The sequence below is a fragment of the Pongo abelii genome, chromosome 15, assembly GCF_028885655.2.
Source record: "Pongo abelii isolate AG06213 chromosome 15, NHGRI_mPonAbe1-v2.0_pri, whole genome shotgun sequence".
NCBI lineage: Eukaryota > Metazoa > Chordata > Mammalia > Primates > Hominidae > Pongo > Pongo abelii.
The window spans coordinates 84,756,178-84,783,102 of record NC_072000.2 but is presented as its reverse complement, the minus strand read 5'-3'; the positions used below and the strand labels follow the sequence as shown (position 1 = coordinate 84,783,102).

At 36.8% G+C, this 26,925-nt stretch overlaps 1 protein-coding gene across 14 annotated transcripts in view; it reads left to right on the top strand.

The window, feature by feature from the left end:
* CEP128 (centrosomal protein 128) overlaps nucleotides 1–24,271 on the top strand; it is a 449,614-nt gene extending 425,343 nt beyond the window's left edge. For all 14 annotated transcript variants that reach the window (XM_063715661.1, XM_063715658.1, XM_063715660.1 and 11 more), the window contains 2 exons: nucleotides 15,674–15,782; nucleotides 23,166–24,271. In XM_063715661.1, the coding sequence (XP_063571731.1) occupies nucleotides 15,674–15,782; nucleotides 23,166–23,269 (213 nt within the window). In that variant the 3' untranslated portion in view covers nucleotides 23,270–24,271. The remainder of the gene's footprint in view (nucleotides 1–15,673; nucleotides 15,783–23,165) is intronic.
* The last annotated feature ends 2,654 nt before the right edge of the window (nucleotides 24,272–26,925 follow it).

Sequence of the window (26,925 nt, the reverse complement as noted above, 5' to 3'; positions counted from 1 at the left end):
CATCCCTGCCCTTATTTCTTATGTCAATGGCACATTTTTTTGAGTATGATTGTTTATGGCAAATTTTCATCTACTATGAGTGGATTTGGTTTCTGAAAATGGATTAAAGTCATGTGAAGCCAAGTCTGAAGTAAGTAAAAAGAAAAAAAAATTGAGTAAAATCTTTTCGTTATTGACACACTAGGAATATATAATTTTATACAATAAAATATCAATTAGCTATTAGTCCTATTATGAAAACTAGTCAAAGAGATTCAAAAGGATTTATCTAGAATAGTATTTTCATAAATCTGTTAATAGGATAAATGAGTGTTGGTTTTTTTATTTGTTTTTGTTTGTTTGTTTGTTTGTTTAGATGGAATCTCACTCTGTCACCCAGGCTGGAGTGCAGTGGCACTGTCTCAGCTCACTGCAACCTCTGCCTCCTGGGTTCAAGCAAGTCTCCTGCCTCAGCCTCCCAAGTAGCTGGGATCACAGGCATGCGCCACCACGCCTGGCTAATTTTTGTATTTTTAGTGGAGATGGTGTTTCACCATGTTGGCCAGGCTGGTCTCCAACCCCTGACCTCAGGCAATCCGCGAGCTTCCACCTCTCAAAGTGCTGGGATTACAGGTGTGAGCCACTGAGTCTGGCCTGCTTTGGGTTTTTAATATTGTTGTATCAATTTGGATTCTTAATGGTAAATTTGCATAGTTTGCATAGTTAAAAGTACTGGTTGTTCACTGTTTCTGTCTGGATAGATTAGAATCATAAAATGTTAGTGCTGAGAGGACTTAGAGATGATCTGGTGCAGCCCCATAATTTTTTTACATCAAGAAACTGAGAATGTGAGTACAGTAATCTCCTGTTTCCCAGCTTCCACCACAGCAAACTTTAATTTCTGCACTTTGGTCAAGAAACGATCATCATATGACCATTTATTGAGTTCTTTAGTGTAGATGGCACAGTGCTAAATTGTGGAGTATTTGGATGGGTAGATGGAAAAATGAGTAGATGGAAAGATGGGTAGATGGAGGCAATCATAGCCTCACCCTCTTGGAGGTTAAAATGTAAAATAGCAGCCACACAGATGGAGACATGGAGGGCAGACTTTAAGTAAAACATCTGCCCAGATTAAACTTTCAGATAGGAATAAAGTAGTTTACTGAGGAAGAGATTAAATTTTCTTGAGCACTGATAGAGAATTGGGAATTCAGAGTAGGGCAGAAATGGAGGGACAGTGCATTATTAGGCTAGAGACAAATTCAGGAAAATATTTTTGCCAGGGAATCTGAAATACATACGTGTTTGTTCCTTCTCTCCAGGGGAAGGGCTGGACAAATTAAAATTTTAAAAAATTAAATGTATCACTTGTCTCATACACTTTGAACTTATAATATTCCAGAGAGAAAAATACTTGGTGGGTATCATTAAATATTCATCATTAGAGATCAGTTTAGCAAAGACATTTAGTCAGGTTGGAACAGCATTTTAAAAACCAATTACAATGTGGGTTATGAAAGAGAAGTGGAAGAAACCCAGGAAAAATATTAGAAAATGCAAGTCCCTTCACCCAGTGGAACTTTTGCAGAGAATTCTGGCTAACTAGCTTGTTGAGACTTAGGACAGCAATGAAAATAGGTCCTTGTGCTAAGTATATAAGAATTGGTAAGAAGCAAAAGCTGGGATTATTAGAATTGCAAAGAATGTTCCTTTTTAACAAATATTTCCTTTTTAACACTTAAGCTTTTGGTGCAAAGAAGATAGCTAGGAATTGCAAACATTCATTTTATGGTCACCTTATAAAATTTACTTTTCTAGAAGTTCCACAAAGTAATTATCAGTATAGAATTAGAGGAGATGACAGTATTTTTTTTCATATTCTGTTTTGTTGATTGTTCAAAGCATTTTGAAATATTTTTATTTTAGGGTAGTCTTTTAGGGTTAACTTGGCTAGTTTTGTTTCAAGGTAATATAAGAAATTCTGACAATATTTTGAAGACTTATATTAGAACTTAAAGATATAATAGAGTTAAACCTCCTCATTTTCCAAAAGTGAAAGAAATAAATGTGAGTGGTTGAATCATGAATAAGTCAACAATTGTAAAGGGAAGGAGTAACAGTCATAAATGTGTGTTCACCTATTACCAGTGTCAAAATATATGAAGAAAAACTGATAGAATTGTAAGGAAAAATAGACAAATCCATAATTATAGTTGGAGATTTCAACATTCCTTTTTCAGCAATTCATAAAACAGTAGGCAAAAAGTCAGTAAAGATACAAAAGACTTGAACAATACTATTAACCAAGTAAATTTAATTGACATTTATAGAATACTTCCCCAACAACAGCTTATTACACATATTTTTCAAGTACACATTGAATATTTCCCAAGGTAGACTATATTCTGAGTCATAATGAGAGACAGGGCTAGCTGGATTTCCTAGGGCAACTAAGAATCCCTAAGCCTAGCTGGGAAGGTGACCGCATCCACCTTTAAATACGGGGCTTGCAACTTAGCTCACACCCGACCAATCAGGTAGTAAAGAGAGCTCACTAAAATGCTAATTAGGCTAAAATAGGAGGTAAAGAAATAGCCAATCATCTATTGCCTGAGAGCACGGGGGAGGGACAATGATCAGGATATAAACCCAAGCATTCTAGATGGCAACGGCAACCCCCTTTGGGTCCCCTCCCATTGTATGGGAGTTCTGTTTTCACTCTATTAAATCTTGCAACTGCACACCCTTCTGGTCCGTGTTTGTTATGGCTCAAGCTGAGCTTTCGCTCGCCGTCTACCGCTGCTATTTGCTGCCGTCGCAGACCCGCCACTGACTTCCACCCCTCTGGATCTGGCAGGGTGTCCACTGTGCTCCTGACTCAGCAAGTCGCCCATTGCCACTCCCAGTCAGGCTAAAGGCTTGCCATTGTTCCTGCATGGCTTAGTGCCCAGGTTCATCCTAATCAAGCTGAACGCTAGTTGCTGGGTTCCACGGTTCTCTTCCATGACCCATGGCTTCTAGTAGAGCTATAACACTTACCACATGGCCCAAGATTCCATTCCTTGGAATCCGTGAGGCCAAGAACCCCAGGTCAGAGAACAAGAGGCTTGCCGCCATCTTGGGAGCTCTAAGAACAAGGACCCCCCGGTAACAATAAAACAAATTTCAATAAGGTTAAAATGATTGAAATTATACAATATATGTTGTCTATCCACAACAGAATGAAATTAGAAATTAATAACAGAAAGATACCTAAAAATTTCCCAAATATTTAGAAGTTAAACATGATACTTCAGATAATCCATGGATATGTCAAGAAATAAATCAAAAGAAAAATTAGAAAATATTTTACCTATATAAAAATTAATACACAATTTATCCAAATTTGTGAAATCATCTAAAAAGTGCTCAGAGGGAGATCTGTAACATGAGATGTGTATATTACAAAAGAAAAAATGTTTCAAATGAATAGTCCATGCTTCCATTGTAGAAAACTAGAAGACCAAGAGCAAATTAAACCCAAAGTAAGTAAAAGTAAGGATATAGTAAATTTAAGATCAATGAAATTAAAAAAAAAATAAATTACCTAAAAGCAGGTTCTTTGAAAAAATCAGTAAGAATTAAAAACCTCTTGCCAGACTGATTAGGAAAAAAAAGAGAATATACAAATGGCCAATATTAGGAATGAAAGAAGAACATTACTACAACTCCTAATGATATTAAAAGAATAAGGGGAGGAGGCAGAGCAAGATGGTCAAATAGAACCCTCCAGCAATTGTGCCCCTATCTGTCTCTCAGGAAAACCAAATTGAACAACTATCAAGACAAAAAAGCACTCCTATATGAATCAAAATTAAGGTGAGCAATCATAGTACCTGGTTCTAACATCATATCAAGGAAAAAGGCACTGAAGAGGGTAGGAAAGACTATCTTGAATTGCCTACACTTCCCCACTCCTCCCCCATCCTCTGGCAGCAGCCATGTTGTGGAAGAGAGAATCTGTGTGTTTTGGGGAGAGAGAGAACAGTGATTGTGGAACTTTGCATGGGAGCTCAGTGCTACCCTATCACAGTGGAAAGCAACACAAGGCAGAATTTAGTCATGCCCATGGAGGGAGCATTTAGACAAGCACTAGCCAGAAGGGAATCATCCATCCTGATAGTTGGAATCTGAATTCTAGCTAGACCCATCACCATGGACTAAAGCACTCTGGGATCCTCAATAAACTTGAAAGGCAGTTTAGCCCACAAGGACAAGCCTGGTACTGTGCTGGGCTTGGAGCCATTGGAGTGACCTAGTAAGACAACAGCCAGGGCTGTCAAGGGAGTGCTAGCATCACCTTTCCCCCAACTGAGGCAATACAGCTCGCAGCTCCAGGAGACACTCCTTCCTTCAGATTTAGTTGGGGAAAGGAGGAGAGTAAAGAGAACTTTGTTTTGCAACTTGGATACCAGCTTAGCCATAGTAGAATAGGGCACCAGGCAGAGTCCTGAAGCCCTCATTCCATGACCTAGCTCCCAGATAACATTTCTAGACAGATCGTGGGTCAGAAGAGAACCCGCTTTGTTGAAGGAAGGACCCAGTCATGACAAGATTTATCACCTGCTTGACTAAAGAGCCCGTAGGTCTTGCACACCTGTAATCCCAGCACTTTGGGAGGCTTAGGTGTGTGAATCACCTGAGGTAAGGAATTCAGGACCAGCCTGGCTAACATGATGAAACCCTGTTTCTACTAAAAATACAAAAAAATTAACCAGATGTGGTGGTGTGCACCTGTAATCCCAGCTACTCAGGAGGCTGAGGCAGGAGAATTGCTTGAACCCAGGAGGTGGTAGTTGCAGTGAGCCGCAGTCGCACCATTGCACTCCAGCTTGGGCAACAAAAGCGAAACTCCATCTCAGAAAGAAAAAACGTAAGTGGTACCCAGGCAGTACTTGCCACGGGTCTTAGGTAAGACCCAGGCCTGTGCTAGCTTCAGGTATGACCCAGCACATTCTCAGCTGTAGTTGTCACAGGGAAAGACTTTTCCTGCTTGAGGAAAGGAAAGAGAAGAGTAAAGGGGACTTTGTCTTGCAGCTTGGACAACAGCTCAGGCACAGTGGAGACCCTGATTCCAGATCTTGGCTTCTGGATAACATTTCTGGACCAGTCCTAGACCAGGTAGGAGCCTGTTGCCCTGAAGGGAGAGGCTCGGGCCTGGTAGCATTCACCACAAGCTGAATGAAGAGCCCTCAACATTATCTGGTTGACAGTTGGTTGAGTGAACATCGGTAGTAGTTAGGCAATACTCATCATGGGCCTGGGGCTATGGTGGTCACAGAGAGAGACTCTTTCTGCATGAGGAAAGGACAGTGAAAAGTAGGAAGGACTTTGTCTTGTGGCTTGTGTGTCAACTCAGCCTCAGTAGAACAGAGCACCAAGTAGATTCCTAAAGTTTCCAACTCTGGGCCCTGGATCCTGGATGGCATTTCCGGATCTGCCCTGGGCTGGGGCAGAGCTCACCACTCTGAAGGAAAGGCCACAAGCATGGCTGGATTCACCATCTGCTAACTGAAGAAGCTACAGGCCTTGAGTGAACATGACCAGCAGCCAGGCATTAGTCACCATGGACCCAGCAGAGTCCTAGTGGTGATGATCACAGGGATGTTTCTGTCACCCCTTCCCAGTCTCCAGGCAGCTTATCATGGAGAGAGAGATTTCATTCATTTGGCAGAAATTAGGGGAAGAGAAAAAAGAGACTCCACCTGGTAACCCAGGGAATTCTCATGGATCTTATTCAAGACCACCAGGCAATATCTCTATGAGTCTGCAAGAGTCACAGTGATACTGGGCTTCAGGTGCCCTTTAATGCAGACACGGCTGCAGGGACCAAAGACTTAGATTACAACACTCAATTCCCTTTGAATACTTGGAAACCCTTCTCAGAAAGGATGGATCCAAACAAGCCCCGACTGCCGAGACTACAATAAATACCCAACTCTTCAGGGCTCAGACATCAACAAATCTCCCCCAGCATCAGAACCATCCATGGAAGTATGCCCTCACCAAACAAACTAAATAACATACCAGGGACCAATACAGGAGTGACAGAAATATGTGACCTTCCAGAGAATTCAAAATAGCTGTTTAAATAGCACCACAAAATTCAAGATAACACAGAGAAGGAATTTAGAATCCTATTAGATAAACTTAACAAAGAGATTGAAATAATATTAAAAAATCAAGCAGAAATTCTGGAGCTAAAAAATTTAATTGACATACTGAAGAATGCATCAGAGTCAATCAAAAGCAGAATTGCTTAAGCAGAAGATACAATTAGTGAGTTTAAAGACAGGCTATTTGAAAATATACAGTCAGAGGAGACAAAAAAAAAAATGAAGTACACCTATAAGATCTAGAAAATAGCCTCTGTTGATGAAAAGAGTCAAACTTTGTAAAATATTTGAAGAGATTTATTCTGAGCCAAATATGAGTGACTGTGGCCCATGACACAGCCCTTAGGAGGGTCCTCAAAACATGTGCCCAAGGTGGTTGGAGTACAGCTTGGTTTATGTATTTTAGGGAGGCATGAGACATCAATCAAATACATTGGTTTGGTTCAGAAAGGTGGGACAACTCAAAGCAGGGGCTTCTAGGCTATAGGTAAATTTAAACATTTTCTGGTTGACAATTGGTCGAGTTTATCTAAAGACTTGGGATCAATAGAAAGGAAATATTCAGGTAAAGATAAAAGATTGTGGAGACCAAGGTCTTTTTGAAGTCTTACAGTGGCTGCCCTTAGAGACAATAGATGACAAATATTTCCTATTCAGATCGTTAAAAGGTGCTAGGCTTTTAGTTAATCTCTTCAAGATTGGGAGGGCCTGGAAGAAAAAGATCTAGCTATGTTAATAGAGATTCTTTACAGATGCAGATTTTCCCACACAAAGGATGGCTTTGCAGGGCCATTTCAAGATATGGCAAAAAAACATGTTTTGGGGTAAAATATTTTTATTTTCTTCCTTGTATTGTAGTGTTATGCCAGAGTCAGACTGGAAAGTAAGTCACGATATATAGAATTAAATAAAACCCATCTGATGAGAATTTATAGTTTGTAGGGCACAACTCTCCAGACCCCTTAGGAATTTGGACAAGATTAAAAAATAGAGCTTAGTCTTCTCCTCAAAAGGACAGATACAAGAGTTTTTGGCCTTAAAGAGGAGCTAGAGAGAGAGAGATTTGAGTAGAAAGTCTTTCAAAGAAATAATAACAGAGAACTTTCTAAAACTACAGAAAGATATAAATATTTAAGTACAAGAAGGTTATAGAACACCAAGTAAATTTAACCCAAATAAGACTACCTCAAAACATATAACTCCCAAAGGTCAAGTATTAGGAAAAAAAAGCAACAAGATTAAATAGACAAATAACATTCAAAGAGCTCCCATACATCTGTCAGCAGACTTTTCAGTGGAAATCTTACAGGCCAGGAGAGGCAGGCATGACATATTTAAATTGCTGAAGGGATACAACTTTTATGCTAGTATAGTATATCCAGGAAAAATATCCTTCAAATGTGAAGGGGAAATGAAGACTTTCCCAGACAAACAAAAGCTGAGGGTATTTATCAACACTAGACCTGTCCTATAATAAATGCTAATGGGAGTCCTTCAATCTGACATAAAAGGATGTTAACAAGCAATACTATATCATTTGAAGGTACAAAACTCACTGGTAATGGTAAGTACACAGAAAAATCTGAATATTATAACACTGAATTACAGTGTGTAAAGTACTCATACCTTCAGTAGAAAGACTAAAAGATAAGCCAATCAAAAATAATAATAAATACATCTTTTCAGGACATAAATGGCATAAGATAAAAATAGAGACAAAAATTTAAAAGTGGGAGGGGTGAAGTTAAAGTGTTTTTATTAGTTTTCTCTTTGCTTGTTTGTTAGTTTGCTTGTTCTTGAAGTGTTATCATTAGTTTAAAATAACATGTTATGTTATTTGCAAACCTCATGATAACCTTAAATCAAAAAACCTACAACAGATACACAAAAAATAAAAAGCAAGAAATTAAAACATACTACCAGAGTTTTACAAAAAGGAAGACAGAAAGGAAGAAGACCAGGAAACAAACATAAAATGAATAACAAAATGACAGGAGTAAGTTCTTGCTTATCAATAATAACAGTGAATGTAAATAGACTAAATTCTCCAATCAGAAGACACAGAATGTCTGAATGGATTGAAAAAGGAAACAAGATCCAATGGTCTGTTGCCTACAAGAAACACATTTCACCTATAAAGACATATGTAGACTAAAAATAAAGGGATGGAAAAAGATACTTCATGCAAACAGAAACCCAAAACAGCAGGAGTAGCTATACTTATATAAGAAAAAAATAGATCTCAAAACAAAAATCTATAAAAGACAAGGTTATCATATAATGATAAAGGGGTGCATTCAGGAAGAGGATATAACAATTGTAAAAATATGTGCACCCAACACTGGAGTACCCAGATATATAAAGCCAATATTATTGGAGCTAAAGAGAGAGATAGATACCAATACAATAATAGCTGAAGACTTCAACACCCCACTTTCAGCATTGGACAGATTGTCCAGATAGAAAATCAACAAAGAAGCATAAGACTTAATCTGTAGTATAGACCAGATGAACCTAATAGATATGTATAGAACATTTCATCCAGTGGTTGCAGAAGACATTCTTCTCCTCAGCACATGGATCATTGACAAGGATAGACCATATGTTTGGGCAAAAACCAGTTCTTTAAAAATTCAAAAAAAATGAAAAACCAAGTATCTTCTCTGACTGCAAGGGAATAAAACTAGTAATCAATTTGGAAACTATACAAACACATGGAAATTAAACAGTATGCTCTTGAATGACCAGTGAATCAATAAAGGAACTAAGAGAAATTTAAAAATTACTTGAAACAGATGAAAATGGAAGCATAACATATCAAAACCTCTGAGGTACAGCAAAAGCAGTACTAAGAGGAAAGTTTATAGCAATAAATGCCTACATCAAAAAAGCAGAAGAACTTCAAATAAAAACTGAGTGATGCATCTTAACCAGAAAGCAAGAGAAAACTAAACTCAAAATTTGTAGAAGAAAAGAAATAATGAAGATCAGAGTAGATATAAATGAAAGTGAAATGAAAAAAATACAAAATATCAACTAAACAAAAAGTTGTTTTTTTGAAAAGATAAAATTGACAAACCTTTACCCAGAATAAGAAAAACAGAGAAAAGACCCAAAAAAATAAAATCTGAGAGGAAAATGGAGGCATTACACCTGATACTGCAGAGAGGATCATCAGAGACTTCAATGAGTAATTATATGCCAATAAATAGGAAAGCTTAGGTAAAGTGGATAAATTCTAGACACATACAACCTGCTAAGATTGAACCATGAAAAAAATCCAAAACCTGAATAGGCCAATAACAAGTAAGGAGATCGAAGCCATAATAAAAAGGCTCCCAGCAAAGAAAAGCCTGGGACCTGATGGCTTCACTGCTGAATTCTGTCAAACACTTAAAGAACTAATACCAATCTTACTCAACCTATTTCAAAGAATAGAGGAGGAGGGAATACTTCCAAACTCATTTTATGAGGCCAGTATTACCCTGATACCAAAACCAGAAGAAGACACATTAAAAAAGAAAAAGAAAAAAAAGCCCACAGGCCAATATCTCTGACGAACATTGATGAAAAAAATCTTCAACAAAATACCAGCAAACCAAATTCAATAATCTATTAAAAAGATTATTCATAATAGCCCAGGGATGCAAAGACGGTTTAACATACACAAATCCACTAGTGTCATACATCATACCAATAGAATGAAGGACAAAATCCATATGATCATTTCAATTGATACTGAAAAAGCATTTGATAAACATCCTTTATGATAAAAAAAAACCCCTCAAAAAACTCAGATTTTAGAGGGATTTTAAAAGGACCATATCTCAACACCGTAAAAGTTATATATGACAGGCCCACAGCTAGTATCATACTGAACGAGGAACAACTGAAAACCCTTCCTCAAAGATCTGTAACAAGACAAGGATGCCCACTTTCACTAGCTGTTAAACATAGCCTTGGAAATCCTATTTAGAGCAATCAGAGAAGAGAAAGAAATAAGGGGCATCCAAATTGGAAAGGAAGAAGTCAATTATTCTTGTTTGCTGCTGATATGATCTTCTACTTGTACTGAGAAGCTGTTAGAACTGATAAACCAATTCAGTAAATTTGAAGGATACAAAATCTACATACCAAAATTAGTAGCATTTTTATATGCCAACAGTGGACAGTGTGAAAAAGAAATAAAAAAAAGTAATCCTATTTACAATACCCACAAATAAGATACCTAGGAATAGACATAACCAAAGAAGTGAAAGATCTCTACAATGAAAACTATAAAACACTGATAAAAGAAATTGAAGAGGACACACACAAAAAAATGGAAAGATATTTTATGGTCATGGATTGTAAGAATATTGTTAAAATGTCCATACTACCCAAAGCAATCTACAAATTCAGTGCAATCCCTATGAAAAGATCAATGACATTCTTCATGGAAATAGAAAAAAACTATCAAAAAATTTTTATAGAACCTCAAGACCCAGAATAGCCAAAGCCATCCTGAGCAAAAAGAACCAAGCTGGAGCAATCACATTACCTGACTTTAAATTATACTACAGAGCTATAGTAACCAAAACAGCATGTTGCTGGCATAAAAACAGACACATAGACCAATGGAACAGAATAGAGAGCCCAGAAAAAAATCCGTACATTTACAGTGAACTTATTTTTGACAGTTTTCAAGAATATACATTGGGGAAAAGACAGTCTCTTTGATAAATATTACCATAAAAACTGGATATTCATATGCAGAAAAATGAAACTAGAATGTATACCTCATCATGTACAAAATTCAAATCAAAATGGATTAAAGACATAGATGACCTCAAATTATGAAACTACTATAAGAAAAAAGAAACTCTCCAGGATATTGGATTGTGCAAAGACTTTGAGGAATACCCCAGAAGTACAGGCAACCAAAGCTGGAGAGCTGGAATCACATAAAGTTAAAAAGATTCTGCACATTAAAGAAAACAATCAGCCACATGAAAAGACAACCCACAGAATGGGAGAAAATTTTTGCAAACTATCCATCTAATAAGGGATTAATAACTGTAATACATAAGGAACTCAAACAACTCCATAGGGAAAAAAATCTAATAATTCGATTTTAAAATAGGCAAAAGATCTGGATAGTCATTTCTCAAAAGAAGATATACAAATGGCAAACAGGTGTAGGAAATGGGCTCAAGATCATTGAGAAATGTAAATCACAACTCTGAGACATCATCTTACCTCAGTTAAAGTGGCTTTTACCCAAAAGACAGGCAATAACAAATGCTGGCAAGGATGTGGAGAAAGGGGAACCCCCATGCACTGTTGGCTGAAGTGTAAATTAGTACAGCCACTGTAGAGAACACTATGGAGGAGTTTCAAAAAACTAAAAATAGAACTACCATATGATCCAGCTAGGTATCCCACTTCTAGGTATACAGGGACCAAATGGAAGGTCATTGGATCATGGGGGTGGTTTTCCCCATGCTGTTCTTGTGATAGTGAGGGAGTTCTCACAAGATCTGATGGTTTTCAAAGTGGCAGTTTCCCATGCTTGCTCTCTCCTGGTGCCATGTGAAGTAGGTCCTTACTTCCCCTTATCCTTCCGCCATGACTGTAAGTTTTCTGAGACCTCCCCAGCCATCCGGAACTGTGAGTCAATTAAACCCTTTTTCTTCATAAACTACCCAGTCTCCAGTAGTTCTTTATCACAGTGTAAAATCAGACTAATACAGGATTATTGCACTCTGTATGCCTGTATCAAAATACCTCATGTACTCCATAAATATGTATACCTATTCTGTACCCATAAAAAGTTTTTAAATAATTTTTGACAACATATGTTTAGTAAATGTTATGAATAACTCTACCAGTAAATTTTTCAACTGAAATGAAAATGATATTTTTAAAAGCCTTAAAATGTATCATTCAGTAATTTCAATTCTAGGAATTTATGTTAAGTACATAAAAATATGGACAAAAGTTTTTGTACCAAGATGTTTACCAAATGATTATTTATAACAGAGAATACTGGAATCAATTGTAAATTTTGAGCAATAGGAGATTAGTAAAATAAAATACTATATAACCCTAATAATGATAATGATGATCATGATAGAGAAAATTCCCATGAAAAAATAGGAAACAAAATCATCAACGAAGGTGATCTCCATATAAACAGATATTTATAAGTAAGACCTGGGAAAATGTATCCTTAAATTATGCTAGTAAGTTTTTATTTTAAAATATTTGTTGAATAGTTTTTCTCCTGAATTTTTCCCGTAGTTTTTAAATTTGCTAGAATGAAATATGTCAGTGCCATATTTTGACTGTCATATGCCAAGTAGCTGGCTTTATCATTAAAAATTTAAATTAGGCCAGGCGTGGTGGCTCACACCTGTAATCCCAGCACTTTGGGGGCCAAGGCAGGTAGATCACCTGAGGTCAGGAGTTCGAGACCAGCCTGGTCAACATGGCGAAACCCCGTCTCTACTAAAAATACAAAAATTAGCCAGGCGTGGTGGCGCATGCCTGTAATCCCAGCTACTAGCGGGGGCTGAGGCAGGAGGATTGCTTGAACCTGGGAGGCAGAGGTTGCAGTGAGCCAAGATCGTGCCACTGCACTCCAGCCTGGGCAACAGAGCGAGACTCTGTCTCAAAAATAAACAAAAAAAATTAAATTATTATTTTTCTCTAAATAGAAAATATATAACCAATGCTTTGATGCCAGTTGACTTTTTTTTAGAAATTTAAAACCATGCCTTTTAGGAAGAATGAATACTATTTAAATATCTTTGTTTAATTCATCCTTCCTCTGGTAGGCACATTTTGAGGCCACCATTACACCATCTGTTTCAACAAGATACTCAAACCTGTGTCTCTACTCCTGTCCTCTCACTGTCTTTCTCAGTTGTGGCGTTAGTGGGTAAAAATGTGTGTTTGCTTTCCCTTATTGGCCTCTAATCATCAAAGCATCTTTTAGTGGGAAACCATTTATTATGCTTTTCTCTTTCAAAACCGTGATTTATATCAAAACCATGATTCAGTGGAGATTTCTAGCATTGGTTGAGATCATAACCTTCTTCTCCATTTATACATCTTGCAATTTCAGCCACACCTGTAGTATGTCACATCTGAACTACAGTAGCTAGTTTACCTGCCTCTAGTTGCCCAATGTCAGCTCATTCTAAAATAGTTGTTGGAATACATTTGGAGCATAATGTATATCCTTTCCTTTCCAGAGATCCTGCAGTGAATGACGAGTTTCTTATGAAATTCCCATAATTAGTGAAAATTGAAAATCCCTTGGTTAAAAACTTCAGGGTCTTCATCTTAAATCTAGCTAACCTCCTGTATTAGTCTGATCTTGTGTTGCTGTAAAGAAATACCTGACCCTGGGTAATTTACAAAGAAATTGGCTCACGGTTCTGCAGGCTGTACAGGCATGGTACCGGCATCTGCTTGGCTTTGGGGAGGCCTCAGGAAACTTTTACTCATGGCAGAAAGTGAAGTGGGCACAGGCACTTCACATGGCAAAACCAGCAGCAAGAGGTGAGGGGAGGTGCCACACACTTAAACAACCAGATCTCCCCGGTACTCACTATTGCAAGGACGGCACCAAGCCATGAGGGATCCGCCCCCATGACCCAACCACCTCCCAGCAGGCCCCATCTCCAACACTGGGGAGTACACTTCAACATGAGATTGGGGCATGGGAAAATACCCTAACTATATCATCTCCCTTTGGAACATGAAGGTTAATGATCTTGAACCACCTGAGGATTATGTTCGTGCCTTTGGCTCAAAATATATGGACCTGTTGAAAATATTTTTAAAATGTTTGCCCTTTCTTTTGCACTTACCTACATTGTACGTGACACAGAAATAAAATATAAAGTTGGTACTTGGTATAGAGAAGGACGGCTAATTCATCAGATGGTCATGTTACACGAGGCCTTACTCCATGTTGGGACCATATTTTGAGAAATCTTTCTGGGCCACCTAACCCACAGATATGGAATTTTTGCCAACATTTCTTGATTCCTTCATCTCCCTAGAACCCTGCTGTTATCCTCAGTTATGGTCTTAACTGATATTCATCCTTCAATCCTGTGCTGCTTCAATTCATTCTCCAAACAGAGGGCCAAGTAATCTTTGAAAAAAATAAGTAAATCAAAGCTTGTCATCCTTCTCCTTTAAACTCCTGATTGCCTTCTGATTGTACTTAAAAAAAAAAAAAAAAAAAAAGAGTTTCAAATCCTGAGCATGGCCCTGGACCTCACTGTAATCGCTTCCCCCAGGCTCAGTGTACCTAAGCTGTGGGGTCTTCCTCCAGTTCTTCAGACACACCAAACTCTTTCTCACCTCCACACTTACTTGAGTCTGGAATATCATTCCCTGACTTCCCTCCCTGATCCTTCTCCTCACCTTCCGCTTTCTCATGCCCCACTAATACATTTTCACCTGGCTGATTTCGTGGATTCATATTCAACATCCAAATATTGCCTTAACTGTCACCTCCCAGAGGGGTCTTATCTGAATCCTAAATCTAAACTTGGTTCTTCCTGTTATTACCTGTTTTTATTATATCATTTATTTGTTTAATGCCTTTCTCTTCTGCAAGCCTGAAGGCTTTCTGACTGTAGACCCCAATGTCTTGCTTTCTCTTAGCCTAGCACATAGTAGGTGCCCAATAAATTATTGTGAATGAATGAATGAGTGAAAGAAGGAAAAAAAACACAAGTGTGGTAAATAAGTAGGAAGTGTTCATGGGAAGAAAGTGCAGTTTTACTGTTTATCAAAGGAAAGTATATTAAACACGTATTTTAAATCTATTTTATTAGTAAAATTATTTAAAGTTATAGCTGAAATATGTGGAGAAGGACACATTCATATAATACATAAGGAGAAGGACCTTTTCTGGGTTCATTTTCATTTAGTAAATATTTATTAAATGAGTGAGAAGATGAATATAATCTAGAAAGCAGTCTAGCTAAATGTATTTTAAAACATCCAGTTATTTTTATTGACCCAGTATTTTTTCATAAGAATTTGTCATAAGGAATAGTCCTAAATATGGAAAAGGTTATATGTTTAAAGATGTTTCTCACAGTGTTATGTATATGAGTAAAACATTGGAAATCACCTAAATGCCAATAAAATATGGCTGAGTAAAACACAGTATATCCACTAGATAGTATAAGAGTAACTCATAAGCTAAAGGTTAGGATAAATAAGGACTTCAAAAATGTTTATAGCATAAGTTTAAGTTAAACACAAAGTTTTATAAATTCTATTCATGGGGGAAAAAGACTGGAAAGAAATATGTCATGTTGCTATAGCAGTGGGTGATTTCTTCTTTTTTCCAAATTATCCTTAACATGCACATATTTTATTTTTACAGTGATTATAATTCTATTAAATTGTGCATGTACAACACAGTTTGTATATTAAGATTTAATTTCAGCTTCAGTACATTTAAATGAGTCTTGGTCTTTACCTTGTGTAATCATTGAAATGCTGTGCCTTTTTTTCCTTAGGGTGACAGAACCTTTCTAGAAGGTTCCCGCACTCATGGGTTAGATCACTCATCCTCTTGGCAGGATCACAGTCGCTTCCTGTCTAGTCCAAGATTTTCATACATGAACTGTAAGTAATGAAGTCTTGTATCCGTTTTTAAATTAGATTTAAGAAAATGCAACACATGGGAAAATTAGTTTAAGACCAGCACATGATAGTAATATTCGTAAGTCTGAGAAAATCCTCATGAATCACACAAAAAATATTCAAGGATATTCATAATAGTACACAGTTTACTAAAAATATGTAGAATCCCTCCTTTTTAGACTTTATACTTCTCAGAATAACTTAAATAACCACCCAAGGTGAAAATCTTAATTAGGCAAATTTTTTGTTTGGAGATTGCCAGTAACTATGGATGAATGAGTAAAGAAAGTTATTTTATAATAAAATTCAAATTATCAAAAAATTGAAGGTCTTTGCATATAAATGTTGAGAAATATGTAATCTTGTACAAAGAGTAAGAATACTATTACTGCTAGATTTCACTCTGTGAATATTTCATAAATCTTGATAAATGTCATCATCAATATCAACAAGGTATGAGTCCATTGGCCCAAAATGCCATCTGCCACCATCTATCCCTGCCGTCTCCCTTCCTTCCTATATGTGGTCTTCAAGTTTCAGCTTATATGTAATTTCCTTAAAGAAGCTTCACAGTTTGAAGCGTAGTCTCTGTTATGAGCACCCACAGTGTGCTACAATTTTTCTTTATATCTTGAGGATAGGAGCAGTGCCTGTTTTGTTCACCACTGTTTCCTTGGTACTCTATATAGTAGTTGGCAAATAGTAAATACTCAACTAATATTCAATTAATATACATATAAGTTGTTTTTGTTAAGTCCACATTTATCTAAACTATTGAGATCCAAATGTTATTTAATGGATTTTTATTTAGGTAATAATTTCGCTCTTCAGTTTACCATAGGCCTGTAGGGTTATACATTAAATTTGATAATTCTGTCATTTAAAATAGCTATATTGCTCTAAAATAAAATACCAAAATAAGTCACTAGGAAGTAGGTCAAATCCAAAGGTGATAGCTCTTATTTTTGCTGGTTTATATTCATGGATTCATTGAATAAATATTTATCAATTTCTGATGAATGGTGTGGTTTTTCATTATTTCATGATTATTTTAGTCTAAATGCTGAGCATTTTGTCTTCCTGTCCTAATCATTTTCCTAAGTGATTTTGTATCTACATAAGCCAAGAACCACCCTTCAATACGGACCTCAAGTTGGTTATAGCACCTCAGAATCTGATATACACATAGGCCAAATTTTTTTTCTTTCATATTTAGCAATGGAAAACTTTCTCCAAGTCCTTCTAATATAAACAAGCATGGAGGTGGAAGTAGGGACTTCACACCATGAAACATCACAGTGTCCCAATTAGTAAGACATTCAAGAGCCTGGAGATAAACAGCACCATGATGTGTAAACAGAGGTCTTTGTTATACTGCTGTTACTTTTGCCATTATGACCTTCATAAGCCTTCCTAGAAAGGCACCTAGAGGGAAGTGGTTAGAAGACATTAAATGGAAAACATCAAGATTTTTGGAATTGTATTTAGTACTATGATAGGCAGTGAAACAACCTGTATTTAGGTTTCGACACTAGCATTTCATGACCAATTGTGGTCATTTCTCTAATTAAGATATATTTCTCACAAGCAACTATAGGTTTCTATAGATATACACTGGCTGGAAAGGAAATAAAGTTAAATAGGAAAAAATATCATCAAGAGCATAATTTGAAAAAGAAAACATTTATTATAGTTTATATTGTAAAATCTAACTGAAAAATTTAACCTAAAAAGTAAAACTCTTCATTAGTTTAATTAATTAGTAAATAAATTAATTGATTAATCCATAGTCTTATGTTTTACTATTCTTCTAGTGTACAAGTTTGTTTTATGATTTTCTTCCCAGACCTATCCCCATATTTTCAAAAATAGTTTAAAAAATTTAATCATAGCTACCTTATGATTAATTACTTTCAAGTAATTGAATTATAATTATTTCTAGAAAACATTCTTACTTGCTTTTCTGATAAGCCTTAAGTTTTCTGTTTTTAATAATGGGGCACATTAGCAGTGAGAAACATTAGGATTACCCTGAATACTTCATTTTTTGTAGCAAAATTTCAGCTCAGTTATAGAAATTATCCTGTAATTTTTCTTTTATCTCCCTTTAAATTGAAAAATTAAAAAGAAGAGATGCCAGGACCAACAAAGAGGAAAACCGAACTTACAGCAAATGAGTAATACAGGGAACAGTGGATGTTTTAAAGAATATCATTAATACCCTTTGAGAGATAAGAGAAAATATTAAATCCACTAAATTTAACAAGAGCAAAATACTATGAAAAAGGAACACAGACTAAGTGGTGTCAGAATTTTAAAATATGATGGTCATAAAGAGAAAAGAAAACCAGAAAGGTGGAAAACAATGTGAAATAACCACAAAGAAAGGAGAAGAAAAAGAAAAAGAATGGGACAATAGAGAGAAAAGATAAAATTTTCAGAAAATCAATTCAGGAGGGACAATAGATGATTAGTGTGAGTCTTGAGAGAACAGAGAAAACAGAACAAGAGGCCAGGAGTGGCCAGGCCCACCCAACAAACACCCACTGCACAGCGGCCATCCTGAGATTGTCTTTCACTCTTTTCCTATATTGATGCCCGTGTGCCCAGATCCTATATCTTCCTCTTTCTTGTTTCACTCCTTTCTTTTATGAGAATGATGCAGGACAAGCAAGCCCCCGAATTGAGGCTTAGTCCTTGGCTTCACCCAAGGAAGAATTCGAGGGCAAGCCGGTGGTGTTAGCAGCAGTTTTTATTGAAGCGGCAGCGTACAGCAGCAGCAGAGGTCCTGCTCCTTGCAAAACAGGCCTACCCCATAGGCAGTGTGCCCAGAGCAGCAGCTCAGAAGCAATTCTGCACTCATAGTTATAACCACTTTTAATTATATGCAAATTAAAGAGCAGCTTATGCAGAAATTTCTAGGATGAGGGTGGTAACTTCCAGGTTGTTGGGTTGTCGCCAGGAAAATGGCGACAGGTGTGTCGTGTTGCCTTGGCAATGATAAACTGACAGGCACACTTGTGGGCGTGTCTTATGGGGAGGTGCTTCTGCTTGAGACCCGTTTTAGCTAGTCCTCAATTTGGGCAGGTGTCCAAGCCCTGCCTTTGGAGTCTAGTCCCACCTCCTACCTCAAGAGCACATCAAAGATAAGGAGGTGGGAGGCCGAGGTGGGCGGATCACGAGGTCTGGAGATCGAGACCATCCTGGCTAACACGGTGAAACCCCATCTCTACTAAAAATACAAAAAATAAGCCGGGCGTGGTGATGGGTGCCTGTAGTCCCAGCTACCCAGGAGGCTGAGGCAGGAGAATCGCTTGAACCCGGGAGGCGGAGGTTGCAGTGAGCCAAGATCACGCCACTGCACTCCAGCCTGGGTGACAGAGTGAGACTCCATTACAAAAAAAAAAAAAAAGAAAGAAAAAGAAAAAGAAAAGAAAGAAAGAAAAGAAGGTAAATATTTTTAGTGTTTGTATTTCTAAAAATAGATTTATTCCATTATATAAAATTCTAGTTGAAAATGATTTTGTTTCTGAAGTCATTGAACAATTATCCTGCAAAATCCAATGTTGTTGAAAAATCATTCATTCATATATAAAGACTGTCACTCCTTTGAAGTCATCTTTTGCACCCCCTTCCTACCTTACCACATCCTTTCTACTCCTCGCTCCCGGAACTTTTAGGATCTTCTCTTTCACCCCAGTGAGTTTGTGATGATGTGCCTCAGTGTGGGTTTTTTAAATTTATTCTTCTAGCTACTTTTTATCTGGACACTCATGTTTTTCATTTCTGCCACACTGAAGGAAGAAAGGAAAGATTCTATCCAGAAAATTTGCAGGAAACAAACAAAAAACGGATAGATATCTGATACAATTGAAAACTTAAAAAAAAAAAAGACTACTAATGGACATATGGCAGATCTAACTGAGCACTTAGAAGCAAGATGGTCACAGAGAAAGAGCAAATAAAAAGAAATAAAATTAAAACCAGAGTCAATTAATAAACCCAGGAGAAAAAAAATCAACAGGAAGAGAAATGTTGTCATAGTATACTTACTATGTTTTCATGAGCCATATTTAGTCATAATAATGTAAACAGTCATATAACTAAAATCTCATATGTAACTATATTGGGAGTATGGGGTGAGGAGAAGGGGGTGGGTGTGAATAATGTCTAAAAATATAAATCAGAAAATAGCAATATAGGCTTCTCCATGTTTTACAAAAATGAAATAAATACAGAAAATAAAACTAGAAGAGGTGATTATAGCTGACTCTGGGGAGTTGGATTGTGGAATTCAGAGAGGTAGGACAAGAAACTCCTGTTTTTCTATGTAACCCTTTGGTATTATTTGATATGTGTGTATACACTTTGGCTAAAAATGATTCTTACAAAGACAAGTGTTAGTAAGAAAACCCCAGCTTTTATGTCTGACTAGTAAATGTCTAATTTTTTTGTTAAGTCTCAGGTGGAACATGAAAGCTAGGGTTTGGAGTTTGGAGCAGTTTTGATCCATATAGAGACATAGGGAGTGGATAGTCATAGGTCCTTAGGCAGACATGAGTTTCTGGGCCCACAGAACAGTCAGCTGCTTACTCTAGTTAGAATTTGTACTGAGTGAGGCCCTTTCGTTTAAGTTGTAGATGCTAAGGCATTCATTCTGCTGACTTAGATGCCCTGTCAAACTGTGACCAAACTAAAGCATAGAATCATTGACCATGGAAAAAACAAAGGAAATGGGAAAATACTGCATAATTTGTGGTCTCTGAAGTGATCCAGCACTAATGAAAGTTTGTTTTAAGAAGTAATTTATGTCAGCTTTGTGTAGTTCAGGTCAATTCAAGAAAAGGTAGATTCCTTCTGCCAGGAAGAAGGGAAGAAATGTATAAATTGTAAGTTTATATTGCCATTGGAAATAGGAACACAGAAATCCATTATTTAAAGCCACGATCACTACCAAATTTATCCTGGCTTGCTGGAAGTTATGGCCGTGAGTGAGGACACTCTTTTAGAAGGCTTGGATTCCATTACCTTCAGCCTGTAGACAGTGGGGGCTTAGTAAGAGAGACTCATAATGTCAGCTTTTGAAACTGTCATTTTTGCTTTTCAAAAGTGGCAACTGACCACTAGTCACTATGTATAGCTCCTTTTAGACTAAAGAAACACAACTCCAGGATACAGCCATCACATCCCAGGACTGGGACCAGACCAGATTTCACTGAAGTCCATAATAATCTGACGACTTCTAGAAATCTCTAGTTTTTTAAGACTAAAATGTTTCATCTTTGTGGAGTTGGTGTCTCCAAACCAGATTTTTAAAATAAATGCAGATTGTAAATTTCCTGTAAATCTAAAACTTCCAAAACATAATGTTTGTTAAAATAAATAAACCCAAAAAGAAGGAATTGTTATTCTTCATGGGGAAAATATGTTATCTAAGGATTAGCATAGGAGTTGGAAGTGAATCTGGGAGATTATTTTAATTTGATATTCTTAGAAAAGCGAATTAATGAAAGACGCTTCAAAATACTATTTCACTTTCTTACCTCAGTCTACATTGCTATGAAAAGAAAAGCTAGTATTCTCACTTTGTATTTTGAGGTGCCTCTAATGGTAGTTTAAGTCCCTGAGGTGAAAAATAATTTATCCACAGCAAGAACAGCACACTATTTTCACTTCTGTGTTATACTTCAAGGTCTACCTGGCTAACTGTGAAAAGATACTTCATATGTAGCCTGTCCTCAGCCTTATAGAATAAAATGCCAAAGATGAATGGCAATGAAAACACTAGGACACTGATAAAGGCAATAAAATTGTTTCTTGTCCATTAAAGGATTTAATTCTATGAAAGTGCAGTCCCTCTGTCTCTCTCATTTTACAGGCTTATTTTCTGTGATTACAGGTTTATTTTATGTGACTGTGGTTCAGGTATTTTTTACTAATCAGTTAAATGCTGGATATTTTTAAATAATTGAATTCTGATTTTTGCAAGTTGACAAGGTACTCTCTAGAGGCGCTCCAGAAACCAGCTAGAAAATCCCCAGTTGGCTGTCGTTTTAAAATCCCTCAACTATATTCACTTGTTCAACCGGTGTTTACTAGGAGGCTGTGTGCCATGTCCAGTGTTCAGTTCTGGAGTGTACAGTAGTGAACAGGACAGGCAAGGTCATGTCATGGAGATACAAGTAGTGAGCAAGTAAACAAATCATTTAAAATGGTGATTGGTGCTATGAAGGTGAAATGATAGAAGGTACCTGGAACAGGAGCACTGCTTTAGATTGGTGATCAGGATCTGCCTCCCTGAGGAGGTTACAGCTGAAACCTGAATGGCAAGAAGCAGCAGCTGAGTTGAAATTGGATGGGAAGCATCTTCCTGATAGTAGGGGCAAAAAGTACAAAAGCTCCGGAGAAGAAAGGGCCATGGTCTCCTAGAGATACGGGCTACTGAGCAAGTGAGTGAGAGGGTGCAGCCACAATCAGATGTGTGGATTTTATTCTGAGTTCACTGGGCGACCATTAAGGGCAGGATGAGAGAGTCATGCAGGAGAATGACATAATTTGATTGACTTTTCAGAAAGGTAACTGTGGTTGTGGTGTGGAGAAAGGATTGTAGGGGAGCAAGAAGAAAACAGAAAGGGAGACAGTGGTGGCTTGGGGGCTGAGATGAGAGTAATGGGGATGGTGTGAATCAGGACTCAGGTGAAATTGATAAGGAGAGTCATTAGAGCTCGCTCTTAAACTGAATGGATGGATCAGACAGGACAAAGGAAGAGAGGAACTATGGTTTGAGAAACTGAGCAGATGGGTATATCATTTTTCAAGTTGGAGAAGAGTAAGGAAGAGCAGGCGTCAGGGAGCCAGAGATCAGGAGAGAAGATTTCACACAGACAGTTGGTTGGATATAGGCATCTATAGCTCAGACGACGGGTAGGAGATAGTAAAAGAATAGTAAACACAGACTCCAGGTCTACTTTCAATAGACTAGAAGTTGTAACAAAGAGGATTCCATAAAAAGAAGCCCTTAAGATTTCTGCCTCTGAAATTCCGTGGGAGTGTGCACGTGTGTGTGTGTGTGTGTGCACATGCACGCATATGTGGTTTATATAATTGTATCCTGATGAAGCACACACTTTTTACTCTCAGGTATTCTTCAAATAAAATAAAAATTTTAATTCTCGTGGTTTTTTTAAATGTCATAAATTGAGTGTATTTATTCTTAGGTTGAAGGTCTGTTAGTCCATGTGAAGTTTAATTATAGAAAACTCAATCAAATATCATGATACATTAACTACCTTCTGAAAAATTAATTTTTTAGGCCAGTTTTATATTCACCTAGGTTTATTTTTCTTTTTCTTCTTACCTTGCCAGCATTTACCAAAAGAACTGTTGCTCCAGATTCAGCTTCAAACAAGGAAGATGCCACAGTGAATCGAACAAGTTCACAACCCAAAAAAGAGGAATATGAGAGCTAAAAAAGCAAACGTAATTTGTTATTTTACATGAGTGCGTTACAAATAATAACATCTCTATTCTTACAGCAATTTGGCCCAGATTATCTAACAGACATACTTGCAGCTTTGGCTGTTTGGTATTGCCAAACATTGACAAAAGTGACAATACTGTTGGTCCTTGTGAATGGTAAACCAATCCAAATAGTATCAGCTCATGAATGATGTGCAGCTAATTTGTTTGCAACTTATACTAGCACAGAAAGAATGATATTTTTTCACTTTGTATTTTCCTTTTTCAAGTGTGGTCAGTCACATTTTCCCAACCAAAATTTGGATTTCTAATTGAGGCCTTTCAAAAATTACTGGCTAAAAAGAAGGAAAATGAGTTTCCCTTGAGGCAAAAGTTGCCAGCACTTTAGATTCAGGGAGCATTTATATACAACTGATTTTTTGAAAAGTGCTTTCTGCCTAATAAATTATCATGTGTTATAACATGTCATGGAGATGTGCATATATAACATTAGACAGTCCACTTTATAAATGCTCAGGACTTTTATATCCGTCATCTCAGCGGTCTGCGACTAAAATACAGTAGCTGAAAATTATTTCCAATCATCCATTTTTAACAGCAATAAAGAATTCGTAAATGATATCTGAACTGTAGAGCACTGTAAAGAATTCATAGCACAATTTATTTATTTGTCTTTTTGTGGCCAAATATCCTACTGTGATCACTTCAGTCATATCCTGGACCGTCTTTGGTTTACTGTGACTAAAATCATAGAACCAAACTCCTTTGTCCATGAGATTTATATATAATCTTGTATAATTCGGTACTGTCTGCTTCTACCATCCCAACTTTTTTCATCAAAGTGTTTAAGAACGTATTCCCTTTACACGCTGATCTCCTGGTGGAGAAAGATTTATATTAAATGCTAAGTATTAGTAAACTTTCAGGAACTGAATCCTACTGGGTCATGGATTCTGCATAGACAAGGGCAATAAAGCAATACCTTTGTAATATGCATTACATTTTGTGTTTGTTAAAGTACACTTGCTCATTAAGAGTTCTCACATTTCATAAAGATGCTTCCGCTCAAGATATGTTGTCCTAACTTACCATATTTGATGGTACTGAAGAAAAACATGGCAGCCTCTTTCCATGAACTTGAATGCAACTCTTCCTTTAGAACATGAAGATATCTCATACCCAAAAATTGCGTAACACAAGCTATGTAACCTGAGAGTATAGCTATGCATTTTTATCATGTATGCATTTCAAAAATCTTTTATTGAGTGCTTACTATATGCCAGTCATTGTGCTAGGAGGAAAAAATGAGATACAAAAACAGGTATGCATGTTGCAAAATTTGTTTGGCATTAGGAATTACATGAAAACAGAAGTGATTTGTTCAGGCTAGCTGGAGAAATTTGGGGTTAGACAACATTAAACAGATTTGGTTTTCTTCTGTCTAACTTCAGGAATTCTCAGAGCAATATAATGTACTAATGAGCATTATGAGGATTTATTGGGAGTATCCCGTGTGGTGTGACTCACAGTCCTGGTGATCCATATAAACTAAATCACTCTATGGTAATATTTAAAGTATTGAGAATTTATTTCCATTGATGGTTTGACCAACATCAAAATATTTTATCTCCTTGGTCCTAAATAATCAGCAGAGAAGAAAATATGAGGGAAAATCAACAGGTTTTATTTAAATCCTATGGATAAATGTTAGTTAAATAACTTTTTCCTTTATGTATTAGTAGGGCCTTCATGCAGTCCATTCTCTTCAATAAGAACTGATCTAAACCATTATTAGTGCATCTATGGTCATTTAAAAAAAAATTGCACCAAACCAATTAGACCTGAAAATGTAAAGTAACTCAAATTATTTACTTGAGAAATGCTTGAAAACATAGTAGCCAGTGATTTTATAACAGAATGGAGAGGAATCTTATGAAATAACTTTTTAAATCTAAAAAAAAAGCCATTATATCATGTTATTGAATGCCCTGTGCTACTGTTGGATGAATGAAGGTGTCTGACCTAAATATGGAACACACTAGAACTTCAAAGGCAAAGTCAACTTTTTGTGAACAACAATTTTGTCAAAATTCCTTGGCCTCCTGTTTATAGAGAATTAAATCCAGGGACCTGTCTCCTCTGAGGATTTTTCCTATCTCTTGCAGTTACCCTACCCTTGAGTTGGAAATCAAAAAGAATGCTAAGGAAACATTAATAGCTTGGTTTGTGCATTTTAAAGGCAACAGCTTCTTTCCTTTACTCACCCCTTTGGCAGGATAGCCTCAATTACATGTAATATCAGCCCTGTTTGAATAGTAGCTGGTCCACCATATTGCTTGTAGCACTGGGACATTGGGAAGGATAAACTTTATTCTGCAGTAAGCCTGGTCCAATGCTTAATTTGAAGGTTGACCTTTTTGGTTTAGTAATTTTGATTCTTCTGGCCATCTTTCTCCCTAAACACACTAAACTTCCATTGAAGTTGCTGAAGGCTACAGGGGGAGAAACGCAGCTGGGAGAAATCTGGCTTAATGTTTTTCCCATTGGCTAAGGTCATATTATTTCTTTGACTAGTGTCTGACTGGAAGGTTGAAAACCAGTTGGTTATATAACGTTTTATGCACCCAGTTTCCCAGAACCACTAACTTTTCTTATTGTTATAGTTTACCTACCTATTTTTACTAATAAAGAGCTAAAATCTATAGCTTAATAAAATAGTATGCACACAGCATTTAAAGTTTACATGTATAAAAGATGCCTACCTACTTAACTAAGAAAATGAACCTACTTTTCTTCATTTTTCTCCTTTCAAGTATGGCAAATGCATTTTTCATTTTGAGTCTCAGTTCAGTGATATGCAAAGTACATTTAGAGCCATTTAGTAGTTGTTAACATTTTCTCTAATCTGTATTGAATTTTGTAGTTAGATAACACATCGTGTTTAAAATGGGACCAAATTCTTACATATAAGGAGATGGCACATTTAGTTAGCAAACTCTTTTTTTAGGAAGGGATAAATACCTCAAATTGTTTTACTCAGGATTTGTTCTTATAAATGCAACTACACATCCTATGGTAGCCAAGAATGTGAATGATCTTTGAGTAATTTTCCAAGAGTCTTACACCCCCTCCCCAGACAAACTGTTCCAGTGTTTTCTCTCAATTTAAAACAAAACAGAAAATTTGTGATTTTCATGGCCTTCAAATGAAGAAGCTGTTCTCACGAAAGCATCTGGTTTTCTTGGATCAAAACTAAATTATGAACCTTAGCTGGAAAGGAAATTTGGGAAAGTTTGTATATAAAGGCATTTCATGCACCAAAATTTGATATGAAAATAGTTCCATCTTTCAACTTTTAAGTTCTCAAATGTTTAGCAATAGAAACGTATCAACTTATCCCTATTTGACAAAAGAAATTTAAACCACGAAAGATTCCATTTAGTTTCCTTTCCTTACAAAACACGACACATCTAATTTAAGGCTGGAAGAAATGCTTACATGGAAAAGCAGAACTTTAGATTCCAAGCCCCCAAGCAAATTTCAGAAAAGTCACTGTAGTTTTTGATTAGTAACAAAGTAAACCAATCTGCTGTTTGGTGAAACCAGCCGCACCTTCTAGTTCTAACCTCATCTGGCCCTCGTCTGC